The following is a 14,178-nucleotide window of genomic DNA, read 5'->3' on the forward strand; positions in this document are numbered from 1 at the left end:
TCTCCGTCCCGTGATAAACCAATATTTTCATCATGAGATGCAGACACTGTCAAATCACGTGAAAAAAATACAATTTTTGTCGTACTTGCTCTAGAACTTCCAATCCTACGGAATTCCCGTTCAACGTTTCATCTTCACGCGTTCCAGAATCTTTCATCTGTTTTTTTTTTACCTTCGACCGGTTATACATCTGGTTCTGTAATTGCATAATTATCGTCATAATGAAATGATTCACCACTCATCAGTTAGTCCAGAATCAAGACCGAATTTGATAAACGTTTTAATCGTTTACATTGCATTAAATTACAGGTAATGGCGCACTCAATTAAGCGAACTTTGCGCGTAGAGAGAAAATATTATATATGATAGCTACGGGGGGTTTGGTTGGAGATTGAGTGACAGTGGGAATTAGGCGTTTACATATTTTTGGCTATACGCTGCATCGGTTGTTTGTTATTAATGCATGTAATTAATACTATATGTACAAATTATACAAATTACATAATTCATTATAATATCCATGTACTATTGATACCGTTAATTTAGCTAGATGAAAATACTTGAAATTTATGAAGATTCATACGGAAAAGCTAAAACTAAAATCGTCTCTCTTACAGAAAAAAAATAAAATAAAAATTTCCTAATATTTTATATCGTAAAATTAAATTTAAAAAAAAGAACGATCAATAATAAGAATAGATATTTACTTTTCATATTTTATCATGACTTTTTATGGTGTCTTAATACAGATACAAATGTTGAAAGTAATGATTGTTAACTTTAAAATGCGATCTACCTCATTCAAACATTTTTTTGAAACATTTTTTCCATCGAAAAGAATATATTGAAATAAACGAACGTGAAAATGACCATTATATATATTACGTTCAGACTGTTTAACATAGACTGCAAAGTTCTGATTGTCTTGAACTAAACAGATTTTATTAATGCTTAATAAACATACTTTTGGAGGAAGAAGGTATGATAACTATCACGAGGGGTAATTTCCCGCAAATATGAAGGGATTTCTTTTGCAGGCAGGAACGACAACTGAATCAATTTGGAGAACGGTTTTGATAGGTCGAATGACACGCGAGCGCGTTATACGGCGGGCGTTCTGAAATATTACACCAGTGGTGCCACCAATTATCGCCGACAGCGGGCGAAAAACGTAATGGACGATTACAACTAACATCAAATCGTGACACTTTCGGACAATAAAAAGTCGGGAATGTGTAAACTGCCCTGCACGCCGTGACGGCGCGGCACACGACGACACTGTTGACAAAACGTGATTATATTTTGCTACATCATACGCGAATTCGGGGCCAAATGTCGAAATAATAACTTTGCGATATTATAGTGAGGAATGCGAAAACGAAATAATATTATCAGGGACTGCAACCCCTATTATTAATGCTAGATCAATTTTGAATTTGACAGGCGCGTGAAATAATAATTCTCGCTAGCTATCTCACTAAGGATCTTTGGATAATTTGCAATTACTAATGTTACTAATATATTATTGTGTATGGTGCAGTATGATGCAGTATAATATAATATAATAATAATTAAATGTTTTGATACAAATTATACAAATGTATGTGCTTTATTAAATAATTAAATGTTACTTTAAACATTTAAGATGATAATTAATCTAACTGCAGGATAAATTTGGCTGTATCTGAATTTATTTCATGTTATTAGAAATTTTGTTTATGGAAAGTCTTTTTTGAGTTCAAAGAAACATAGTTTTTATAACATTATAGATATTAAACTATTAAAATTTTCATATGTGTGTGCGTCTATGTGTGTGTATGTTTACTTTTGTTATCTTAATGTAGTTGCGTACTAAATCTTGATTAATTTGTAATTTATGATGACTGTTGGGAATTTGTTCATCTTATCGCGCCTTGCATAGAAATAAACACGAAACACGAAACGAGAATATATATCTTCCTATTTTTGATGATAAAATTAGGAATGATAGCTTTGGAGAAGTTTTACGTGTGCAAAGGAGGAAGAAGAATTGGAAAGATCCACGAGATGATTCATTCGAATATTACGTAGCACAATTATTAATTCTAGCATTTTGATCAAAATAAAAAATATATTTATTAGTAAAACCATTATTTTAAAAGAATATTTTTTTAGTGCACTTCATATATCATATTTCTCAACGTTATGATTAAAAAATTAACAGGATTAAATCTTATACATTTTACAGATGCTGAAATCCATCTCTTGCAGTATCAGCGATATTTTGATTGCAGTGAATATGTTATACCTGGTTGTCGCGATATCGAATAAACGAATAAATAAAGAAGTGGCGCGATTGCACCGCGATGCTATCGCGGACCATGAGAAAATACATTTGTTATCGTGATACTGTTTTGCGGGGGGTTTATAATTTTTCCGACTCTTCGTCAAGATCCACGAGCTTTACGTAATGTGTTTACCTGTATATGATTCCCACGGTATTTGCGCAATTGATGACGCTTGATAAATGATAATAATATCAGTGACGAGCAAGACGTAGACTCATAAAAGTCTCAAGATGCACTAACTACCCACGTATATGAAGATAGTATTACTTTATATTTCTATGTGCGCACCGATTTTATATATAAGGTAAGCGATCGCTGAAGTGATTCACTTTGAATTGAGGTGATACTGAGGTGAGGATACGAAAGCTTCTGGTGTAAAAGTATTTGTATATTTTCTTCACATTTCTATACACTTTACAGAACAGAAATACTTTCAAGCAATCAATCAATATGAGAAAACTCATCGTACTTCTTTGTTTTGCGCTTCTGGCAATGACTTTAGTCATGGCCTGCAAAGGACCTGGAGTGATAGTAAGTGTTGCATATCATATTTAAAATTAATACGTACATACTCATATTTTTTATTAATTATTTTATATATTTGTATTATAAAAATAAATAATTAATTATAATAAAAGATTACTTTATAATTTATTTCAAAAATAGTGCATCATAATTAATATTTAAAAAAAATTAGTTCTATAGAGTTTATATACATTTCATTTTTATAGATGATAAGGATACTAAGTTTGACAAACTGTTAACAGTATACTATTAAATTGCATTCGATACAAGAAATAATATTTAATTTACTTGATGTTGTTTGTATTTTATAACTTACAATTATAATTTTATGTCAATGCTTGATATATTAAATATTATATAGTATATTAAATAGGCCTTCTCAACTTTATCGATATATTAAATATGTTCTACAGCCAATGCACATTTTTATTCTAAGTTATTTACAATTAAGCAGAATAAAAAACAGTGAAAAGAGATGTTTCGTATAAAATATTTCTTTTTGAATATTTCAACTAGGGAATATAATAAGATTTCAGTATTAATTGTTTTGTGAACAATTTTAAAAATATGCAAATATGGATCGAAAAATAACAACAACGTATTGAATTAAATAATTAAGTTATGTAACACAAAAGACATTGTGCAAAATTATAATTTTTTATAATTTTTTCAGTGCGTAAGTGACGACGAATGTTGCGGAGGATTTGTCTGCAATCCATGGGCTGGTCGTTGCACTGGGGGACCTGGATCAGGAGGACCAGGAGGGATATGGGGACCTGAAGGGTCCCCAGGCCCGGATGTAGAATGGCCAGAAAAGAAATCTACTCAACAACCATAAATAACAGTTCGACCTGGATTTTGTTGTATAGAATTATGATATCTTGCATTTAACGTATAACTATGTGCGAATTTATTCAATAATTGGAAATATATATTGCTTAGTCATTGAACAAAATATTTTTTCGTGTTTTAATGACTAAGATCCTTCTTTTTTAAATTGTAATCGACAGCAAGAGATAGATAGATAGATGGATAGATAGATAAATAGAGAGAGACAGAGACAGAGAGAGAGAGAGAGAGAGAGAGAGAGAAACGGAGGGAGAAAGAAAGAGAGATTTATTATAATGTGTAAAAATAATTTATTTTATGAAAATAATATTTATTTTATTAAAATAAAAATGTATTCAAATTCTCTTATGTTAGAAGCAAGAGATGTAATTTATTCTAACGTAAATTATAAAAAAATGTAATAATCAACCGATGTACTTGCAATTAATAAACTAAAAATTGTATAACAATATCAAATTATAGTGTCTTTAATTCTCGTTACTAAAAATTAATTTAATGCATAATGTAATTGTTACAATTTATTGTAAGATAAATATCCTTAATTTTCTCTGAAGAATGCTGTTGCAATTTAATACATAATGTACATTTGCTAGTAATAACATGATTTGCCTCTCATCTTATTTTGTATCTAGTAATAACACTATTTGCCTCTCATTTTACCTTGCATAACCAAGATCCAAGATATTCTATTAAAATTGAAAGTATTAGTAAGTATGAAAAATTTAGCATTCCTGGATAAAGTACGTACTTTATATTCAATATATAAACTTTGTGAGCTAATAAAAATATAATTTAATAAAATTAAAGAAAGAGTATTATTATTATTATGTGTACAACAGTTATAAAAATGCATTTCCATAAATATTAAATATTATGTAAAATATTATAAAATTATTATATTCAAAATGAGGAAAAAAAAAGTCGTCAATATTGACAAAACCATTCTGAAGCGGCATTTTCTTACTTCTTGGAAATTAAATATTGCATTTTATTAATATTAATAAAAATATAACTTGTTTAGATAATTAAAGAAATAAAATAGTCATAATTAATATATTTATGGCTTATTTTTTATGTAAAATCTAAAAAGAGATTTTTTAGAAACAAAAATAAAATTTATATTTTTTGCAAATTGCACAATGTGAATAATATGAAGTGAGTATATTACTGATAATATAAGATTAGTTTACATGTTTATAACATATCTTCAAACTGTTTTATTTATATTTTTCTTTTTATTTCCACATAATGCGATTTTAAACTAAAAATTGTAATGTAGTATAAATACATTTATCGATAAAACAAATTATTAGAAAATGTTATCGCGGACAACGAAAAAATACATTTGTACCGTGATACTACTTTGCGGGGGGTTTATAATTTTACCGACTCTGTCAAGATCAACATAGATTTTTACGTAATGTGTTTACCCTTATAATTCTCACGGTATTTGTGCAATTGATGACGCTTGATAAATGATAATAATATCAGTGACGAATCTAAACAACTCATAAAAGTCTCAAGGTGTACCCACCCACGCATTTGAAGAGAGTATTGTTCTACCTTTCTACGTGCACACCGATTTTGTATATAAGGTAAGCGATCGCTGAAGTGATTCACTTTTAATTGAGAGATACTGAAGTGAGGATACGAAAATTTCTGGTGCAAAAGTATTTTCCTACTTTCTCAACATTTTTATATACTTTATAGAACAGGAGTTTTTCAAGCAATCAATCAATATGGGAAAAATTATCGTAGTTCTTTGTTTCACGCTTCTGGCAATGACTTTAGTCATGGCCTGCAAAGGACCTGGAATGTCGGTAAGTGTTGCATAATATCATATTTAATATTAACACGTACATACTCACATTTTTAATTAATTATTTTATATATTTGTATTATAAAAATAACTAAATTAATTATAATAAAAAATCACTTTATAATTTAAAAAATAGTGCACCTTAACTAATATTCTTAAAAAATAATTAATTTTATAGAGTATATATATATATACATTTAGTTTTCATAGATATAAATAATCGGTAGATATAAATAATAAGGCTGATAAGTTTTACAATTTGTCAAAAGTACACTATTAAATTGTCAATCAATACAAGAAATGGCATTTGATTTACTTGATGTTGTTTGTATTTTATATACTTACAATTATAATTTTATGTTAATGCTCGGTAAATTAAAGCTGTTCTACAGCCACTGTACATTTTTATTCTAAGTTATTTATAATTAAGCAGAATAAAAAAGGTAAAAAGAGATATTCGTATAAAATTTTATCTTTTAAATATTTCAAGTACGGAATATAATAAGATTTGAGTGTTAATTGTTTTGTGAACAATTAAAAAAAAATATGCAAATGACATAAATCAAAAAATAACAAAAGTGTATTGAATTCAATAATTAAGTTATGTAATACAAAAACATTGTGCAAAATTATAATTTTGTGTAATTTTTTTCAGTGCCAAAGTAGCAATGAATGTTGCGGAATGTTTGGCTGCAATTTATGGAGTAAAATGTGCACTGGAGGAAAACCTGCGGGAGTATATGGATCAGGTGCATGGGGTGGTCCAAGTAGCTGGGGTAATCCAGGTGCATGGGGTAGTCCAGGTGCATGGGGTGGTCCAGCTGGATGGGGAGGATGGGGACCAGGAGGGATATGGGGACCTGGAGGGGCCCCGGGTTCGGACGTAGAATGGCCAGCAAAAAAATCTACTCAACAACCATATTAAATGATAGTTCGACCTGGATTTTGTTGCACAAAATTATGATCTTGCACTTAACTTAAAACTATGTGCGAATTTGTTCAATAATTGAAAATATATACTGTTTAATCATCGTATAAAATATTTTTCGTGTTTTAATGACTAAGATCCTTCTATCTTAAATTGTAATCGAGAGCGAGAAAGATATTTAAAATAATATGTAAAAATAATTTATTTTATAAAAATAATATTTATTTTATTAAAATAAAAATGTATTCAAATAATAATAACATGATTTGCCTCTCATCTTACTTTGCATATAGCAATAACATCATTTGCTCCTGATTTTACCTTGTATAGTCAAAATATTCTATTAGAATTGAAAGTATTAGTAAGTTCGAAAAACTTTGCACGCCTGGATAAAGCACGTACTTTACATTTAATGCGTAAACTTTATGCGCTAATCAAAAATAATTTAACAAAATTAAAGAAACAATATAATTATCATGTACACAATAGTTACAGAAATGTATTAAAAAATATTATTAAATATTATAAATATTATTAAATATTGGTAAATACAATGTTATAAAAGTATTGAAAATGTAAAAAAACGAAAATCGTCAATATTGACATAAATATCCTAAAGCGGCATTCTCTTATTTCTCAGAAATTAAATATTGTACTTTATTGCACTCTATTGGAAGCAATATTACACTTTATTAATATTAATAAAAATATAATTTGTTTAGATAATTAAAGAAATAAAAATTCATAATTAATATAATTATGGTTTATTTTCTATATAAAATCTGCTAAAAACAGATTTTTTTAAAAGAAATATTTTGCATTTTTGCAAATTGCACAATGTAAACAATATAAAGTAAATATATCACTGATAATATATAAGATTATTATACATGTAGCAATTCACATTTTATTTATATAAAACCGTTTTATTTATATTTTTTTCTTTTCTATTTTCACATAATGCAATTTTAAATATAAAATTACAATGTAATATAAATATATTTATCAATAAAACAAATTATAAGAAAATAAAAATCATGAAAAAAGTACAACATTATAAATCCGTATATTAAAAAATTAATGATTATTAAAGAATTAATTATTACAAATTTAAAAAATGCTATGTATACCATCTAATAGGAGACACTTTCTTAACATATTTTAATAATTCATAAATTTTAAATTAAAAATATTATTAAGTACTAAAAAAATTAATTAATAAAATATTATTAATGTTCTCTAATCTGTCATTAACTTTTATATACATTTCTGTAAAAATTTACATAATTATAATCTTTTTTTAATTTTATTCAATTATTTTCTTATTAATATATAATTATCATACTTACATACACACAATGCACCACATGTCAAGTTTTTAATTATTAGATTGATTTAATAATTACATTAATTAATTTTGTATTTATTTTTTAACAATTATTTTTTTGTTTAAATGTTGCATACATTTTCAGATAATATATATTTTTTATCTCTATAGGACCTTTTTATACTATTATTAATAGAAAATAAATGATACTAAAAGAATATTTTGCTGGTTTATTTCATAAATCCTATTTCAAAGTTACAAGTATATCTTAAAAAGATAAAAAAAGGCGCCAAGTATACGTGTTCCTAAAAAAATAACTGTTGTGTTATTACTTTTTGACAAATAAAACTCAAGTGATAGTATTATTAAAAATTAGAAATTAAAAATTAAAATTTTAAAAATAAATAAACAAAACTTAAGTAATTAATTAATAATCCCATTTTGACAACAGTAATACAGATATTCTTGAACCTAAGCTTTATGACAATAGATGCACGAGGTGGTTGGCACAGTTGGCGCAAAACACTACCATATTTCTTGATAAAATTAACAGAATTAAATCTCATATATTTTATAGATGTTGAAATCCATCTCTCGCAGTATCAGTGATATTTTTATTGCAGTGAATATGTTGTGACTAGTTGTCGCGAAATCGAATGACTAAAGAAGTGACGCGATTGTATCACGGTGCTATTGCATACTAAAGGCTTTTATTGTCGTGATATTGTTTTGTAGGCAATTTATAATATTTTCAAGTCTTTGTTATGATTCGCATGCTTCACATAATGAATGTATCCTCATGATTTTTACGATGTGCGCAATTGATGAAGCATGATAAACGGCAATAATGTCATGTGACGAACATAAGCAATGTAGACCCATAAAAAGTCTTAAGGTGCACTAAGCGTCCACATATTTAAAGAGATTATCGTTCTATATTACTATGTGTACACCGAATCTGTATATAAGCCAAGCAATCACCGAAATGATTCACTTTGTACCAAGCTGACTACAGGTAAGGATACGAAAGCTATATTTCTAGTGCAAAAATATTTCTCATTTTCTCAATATTTTCATATATTGTATAAAACAGGAATTTCTCAATCAAAATGGGAAAACTCATCGTGTTTCTTTGCTTTGCTCTTCTCGCAATGACATTAGTCATGGGTTGCTCACCTCCCGGGGCGGTGGTAAGTTCCATAATATTATATATCAAATTTTAATATGCACATCCTCGAATTTCTCTTAATAATTCTCTTAATAATAATTCCTATGTAATTTATGTTTTTTATACGACATGAAAGATAATAAGTTTTATAAATTTTCGAAAGTATAATCAATATAAGAACCATAAATAACATTTAATTTATTTGTTAGTTATACTTTAGTTATACTTTATGTATTTGTAATGTGTATGCAATTTTATGTTAATTTGATATTAAACATATTCTCTAGACATTACACTTCTTTAATGTTAATTATTGGAATAAGTAAAAAAATTAAAAGATATTTTTATATAAAGTGTTTTGAAATAGTAATTATAACAAGTTGTGAGTAATAATTACAATTTTATAAATATATGGCTAATATGAATTGAATAAAAATTATAAAAGTGCATTGAATTAAATAATTAGGTTACGTAATATAAAAAAGTTGTCCAAGATTATATTTTCGTGTAATTTTTATCAGTGCGGAAGTGGTGTCGGGGATGGGACATGTTGCGAGCCATTTGAGTGCACTGAATTGTTGAATCCATGGATTCGTCCTCGTTGCATTTGGCCAAAATGGGGATCAGGAAAACCATGGGGACCATGGGGACGATGGGGACCTGATAAACCCGGCGAGGAAGTAGAATGGCCAGCAAAGAAAGAATCTACTGAATAATTATACACGATATCTCCTAAACTTCGTTGCATGGACTTCGTTGCAACAATGATTTAATCTTGCATCTCAATTAAAATGGAAAATATCTTTAAAAATATGTAAGAATTTATATGATAATTGAAAATATATACTTGTTTAGTTGTTACAGCCAAATATTTATCGTGTCTTAATGATTAAGAACCCTTATTTCCTAATTAATTAAATTACAATTAATTTGTAAGCAGAAATAGTTTATTCTGTGATGATATTTATTTCGTAAAACTAAGAACATATTCAGGTTCTTTTAAAGAAAGAATATATACTTTCTGATAAAAATCATCATAAAATAGACAGCTGTGATAGTCAACTTATGTATAATTGATAAATAAAAAATTGTATGTTTAAATTATAATAACCTTAATTCTTAATATTTAAAACTTAGTGTAAAATATAGTTATTGTAACAAAAGTATAGTCATTTGCAGCGAGATAAATTTCTATTTTAATTTCTCCCGGAGTATGCTGTTGCAACTGAATACATAATGTACGTTTGCTTAAAATATTTAGCAATAACTCATCTTATCTTGAATAACCAACGGCAATATTCCGTTAGAATCGAAAGTATTAAAAAACTATTATTAAAAGTTTATTACTCAAAATGAGTAAAAATAATAACTTTTACTTCTTTGACAAGAACTTTTTCAAAATTATAACAGTAATCTCTATATTCGAATCATTTGAAATGTCCATAAAAGACTTAATATTAATATAAAATATTTTTTTAATTAATGCACATTCTTTGATGCAATTGCTTTATGATAAAACAGAATAATGACAAAGCAGTATATACAATTCTTATAACTTAATTATTATATTATATTATTTAATCCTATATAAATATATCAATTATTGTTAAAGATTCTAATGTCAACAAAATGAAACAAAGTAAGAAGCTACAATGAAATACGAACTACTTACAGTCATGATTAATAATTCAAGTAAAGAAGCAAAAATAACTTCGTAATAGTCTTCCAAAACCAATATTTTCATTTGTATGATGTAGTGGTATATTTCCAATATTTTTGATTTACACAAGTGCAATATTAAGTATAAATACCGTTCGAGGATCAAAAATCGATCAGTTGCGATCCCATCATACGCCGATCTGAACAACTAATCTGTTCTCCTTAAAAAAAAGGTAAGTTTATTTATTCATATAATTTTCAGAAATAAAAGTTAAGAGTTTAAATTATTAATAGATTAATATTTTTATAAAATTCTCTCTCTCGCTATAAACAAACACATATACATATATATATATATATATTTCTTATTTAATTAATTTCATCATATAAATATATATTCACACAAAATTATTACAATTATGATTTTGTAATAACATTATCAAAATATTATATGTATGTATCAAATTGCATTATATAAGAATTGTGGAATTACAGAAAATATTGGCAAGATGAAGTTCGTTATTTTTACCATTTTTATTATGATTGCTATGGCTATGGCTGCTCCCCAAGCAGACCAGAAGACATTTGCTAGGCCCTCCTGCATAGCTATGACTCTCCCTGTATGTATTTTGATCGCATTTATGTATATAACAAACACTTATTTTTCTATATATTATAAACTTATATTAAACATTAAACATATAGATAAAAGAGAAGATAAATAAACTTAGAGTTAATAAATTATAAATTCATATTTTTACATTATTCTACATATATATTTATTATATGTATTAAGAGATAAATATATTTAAATATTATCATTCCACATCTTCAATATTATTTAATGTTAACTTTTAATACTAATAATATTAAAAACATATCTCTAATATATTATATTATGAATATTTTAGTGTAGACAAACTAGTCAATGCTGTCGTGGTCTGATGTGTCAGCCACATGCTAACATATGTGTGCCACAACCAAACCCGGATGAAAACGATACCAGACCTGAAGGACCAAAAATGCCATACTAATATGAATCAAGGTTTTTTTTATATACGACTACGGCACTATTTTTTTTCATATATATGTATAATAGAAAAAGAAGATATCTTTTATGTTATATAAGTTCTATGTTACATATAACATTAAATAAAAACATTCTATAGCTACCAATATTCTTTTCTAATTCTTACATTACCACTGTATATATGTGAGATAATTTACTATAATTTATTATAATACAATCGCATAATACAATAATTATTCGATTCTAATGTCATGTCTCATAATTGCAATGTGAATATAATACTTTTAATTTCATTGAATTTATTTTCTGTAGGTTTATAATATATGTATAATATGAGCACGCAGAAAATAAAATCTCATGTAAATATTATTAATCGGATAGAAGTTAATAAAACTAATTTCTTTGCTAATTTAATTAAGCAAAATGTGAAAACAGCATTTTAAAAGAAAAATATAGTTTTTAATATAGAAACAGAGTTTCTAATATAGAAACAGAGTTTCTAATATAGAAACAGACATTCTGAATTGCAATGAAGTATACATCTTATGGTCATGACTATTAATTCTAATTAAAAAAAGCAAGAACAACCTGCCCAAACAAGAATTCCCTTTCATATAGCAGATAATGTAAGCAATACATTTCCGGTATTATTATTTTACAAGAGCGATATAAAGTATAAATACTCTTCAAAGATCAAATACATCAGTTGCATTTACAACGTATTATCTGCATAATCAAACTGCTGGGTGTGTCCAAAAAAAAACGGTAAATTTATGTATTATTTTTAAATAAAACTTAAAATACTAAATTACACACACGCACACACACAATATTTCTATAAAATTGTTAATGTATTATAAAATAGTAAAGTATTTTTTTATATTAGTTTTATTATTAAAAATATATATTTAACGTAAAGTTATGATGGCTATTTTTATAGAAATATTGCTGTCATATTTGTACTGTGTTATTATATTACATATGCATATCAAATTGTAAATATATATAGAAGAAATAATAATTACAGAAGTATTATACATTGGCAAGATGAAGTTCATTATTTTCACTACTTTCGTTATGATTGCTGTGATTATGGCTGCTTCTCAAGCAGAAAAGCAAACGTGCAGTCCTATGGGTAAAACTGCAAGTATTCTGATCATATTTGTGTATTACACTAAAAATAATAATTTTCTGCATTAGAAAAAAACATACAGAAAAAAAGAGAAAGACCAAATCAGAATTAAGAAATTATAAATTCGTGTTTTCTTTCGTGCATAATTCGTATGTAAATAATTATATTCAAATAATGTTTTCAAAGTGCGACATGCAACATGCAATAATAATTAAATAATGTTAATGTTAATGTCGAATTTCACTTGTCTAAATATAATATTTTAAAATTTTAGTGCGAATCGAATAGTGATTGTTGCCGTGCTTTGAGATGTAAACTTGACAGTGGCGAATGTGTGCCAATAGGTGGTACAGCATTACCCGGACTAGATACAAGACCTATTGGTCCTGGACCATATCCATCAAATCTTCTAAGAGACTAACGTGATTAATACGCTTAACGCTTTTTTATATATTGACTATGGCATTATTTTCTGAGAGTTTCTGTTATAGCTTACTTAAATAAACATATTAAAGCATTCAATATTTTTCGTTTTTTATTTATTAATAATTATAAGATGAGTTAATAAATAACTTTAATATTTACTTACATTTTATTAAAAAATTAAGAGACCTTATAATATAAATAAATTTCATATATTCAATCCTACAAAATATATCAAATATTATGATGTTTTAATGTTAAATATAAAATGTTCTAATTTGCGCGCGCGCAATGTATATAGAACTATAATAAAATGTAAACTTCTTATAATTAATAATTCTAATTAATAAAGCAAGAAAAAGAGAGAATATAACTTTACAATAGTCAGCCTAAACAGATGTGCCCTTTCATAGAACAGACAGTGTAAGCAATGCGTATATTTTTTAATTCGTTTTTAATTTCTTTTTAATTTGTACAAGTGCGATATAAGATATAAATACTCTTCGAAAACCAACGATCGATCAGTTGCGATCACATCGTACAATCTACCGCGATCATATCAATCTACTCTCTAAGAAAAAACGGTAAACTACATTTACCTATTTTTGAAAAATAAAGATTTAAGAAGTTCAAATTAATAATAAGCTATTTCTTTAAGATTGCCTGTATAATAATAATAACAATAATAAAAAAATATTCTTGTATTTAGATTGTCATTTAAAGATATGTTCACGTGAGGTTATTACAGCGATTTTTATAGAAGTATAATTTTTATATTATCGTATTATATATCGTATACATACGGATTTAATTAGATGCATTAGATATATAACATATATATGACATATATAAAAGACGCGTACAACACATTTGAGCACGAACGCGAATGAGGCAAGCCGAGGCCGCATGAGCATGCAAGTGTGAACGTTGGTCCAAGGCGCGACGAATTGCCTCAGATCATTTGTCGCACGGCCTCGGATCGAGTCAAATG

At 26.9% G+C, this 14,178-nt stretch overlaps 4 protein-coding genes across 4 annotated transcripts; all 4 read left to right on the forward strand.

Moving 5' to 3' along the window:
• The first annotated feature begins 2,580 nt into the window (after positions 1–2,580).
• Positions 2,581–3,809, forward strand: LOC114255739. Its single transcript, XM_028195269.2, has 3 exons — positions 2,581–2,678; positions 2,748–2,858; positions 3,526–3,809. Exons 2-3 carry the CDS (start codon positions 2,778–2,780, stop codon positions 3,688–3,690), a joined length of 246 nt encoding a protein of 81 aa, XP_028051070.1. The 5' UTR covers positions 2,581–2,678; positions 2,748–2,777; the 3' UTR covers positions 3,691–3,809.
• A 1,500-nt stretch (positions 3,810–5,309) lies between these two features.
• On the forward strand, positions 5,310–6,562 carry LOC105834124 (transcription elongation factor SPT5). The gene is made up of 2 exons (XM_012676371.2): positions 5,310–5,521; positions 6,176–6,562. Exons 1-2 carry the CDS (start codon positions 5,441–5,443, stop codon positions 6,443–6,445), a joined length of 351 nt encoding a protein of 116 aa, XP_012531825.1. The 5' UTR covers positions 5,310–5,440; the 3' UTR covers positions 6,446–6,562.
• A 1,593-nt stretch (positions 6,563–8,155) lies between these two features.
• Positions 8,156–10,834, forward strand: LOC114255738. Its single transcript, XM_028195268.2, has 3 exons — positions 8,156–8,790; positions 8,869–8,965; positions 9,465–10,834. The coding sequence occupies exons 2-3, from the start codon at positions 8,885–8,887 to the stop codon at positions 9,657–9,659; spliced, it is 276 nt and encodes a 91-aa protein (XP_028051069.2). The 5' UTR covers positions 8,156–8,790; positions 8,869–8,884; the 3' UTR covers positions 9,660–10,834.
• Positions 10,835–12,664: 1,830 nt separating this feature from the next.
• Positions 12,665–13,286, forward strand: LOC114255740. Its single transcript, XM_028195270.2, has 2 exons — positions 12,665–12,775; positions 13,039–13,286. The coding sequence occupies exons 1-2, from the start codon at positions 12,680–12,682 to the stop codon at positions 13,183–13,185; spliced, it is 243 nt and encodes an 80-aa protein (XP_028051071.1). The 5' UTR covers positions 12,665–12,679; the 3' UTR covers positions 13,186–13,286.
• The last annotated feature ends 892 nt before the right edge of the window (positions 13,287–14,178 follow it).

The sequence above is a fragment of the Monomorium pharaonis genome, chromosome 7 (genome assembly GCF_013373865.1).
Source record: "Monomorium pharaonis isolate MP-MQ-018 chromosome 7, ASM1337386v2, whole genome shotgun sequence".
Classification (NCBI taxonomy): Eukaryota; Metazoa; Arthropoda; class Insecta; order Hymenoptera; family Formicidae; genus Monomorium; species Monomorium pharaonis.

What these genes read in the sequence shown, in the direction of transcription:
- LOC114255739 (XM_028195269.2), top strand. Translation starts at nt 2,778, where the DNA reads ATGAGAAAACTCATCGTACTTCTTTGTTTTGCGCTTCTGGCAATGACT. An exon ending in GCAAAGGACCTGGAGTGATA is followed by an intron (nt 2,859 to 3,525) that starts GTAAGTGTTGCA and finishes TAATTTTTTCAG; the next exon opens with TGCGTAAGTGACGACGAATG.
- LOC114255740 (XM_028195270.2), top strand. Translation starts at nt 12,680, where the DNA reads ATGAAGTTCATTATTTTCACTACTTTCGTTATGATTGCTGTGATTATG. An exon ending in GCAGTCCTATGGGTAAAACT is followed by an intron (nt 12,776 to 13,038) that starts GCAAGTATTCTG and finishes TTAAAATTTTAG; the next exon opens with TGCGAATCGAATAGTGATTG.
- LOC105834124 (XM_012676371.2), top strand. Translation starts at nt 5,441, where the DNA reads ATGGGAAAAATTATCGTAGTTCTTTGTTTCACGCTTCTGGCAATGACT. An exon ending in GCAAAGGACCTGGAATGTCG is followed by an intron (nt 5,522 to 6,175) that starts GTAAGTGTTGCA and finishes AATTTTTTTCAG; the next exon opens with TGCCAAAGTAGCAATGAATG.
- LOC114255738 (XM_028195268.2), top strand. Translation starts at nt 8,885, where the DNA reads ATGGGAAAACTCATCGTGTTTCTTTGCTTTGCTCTTCTCGCAATGACA. An exon ending in GCTCACCTCCCGGGGCGGTG is followed by an intron (nt 8,966 to 9,464) that starts GTAAGTTCCATA and finishes AATTTTTATCAG; the next exon opens with TGCGGAAGTGGTGTCGGGGA.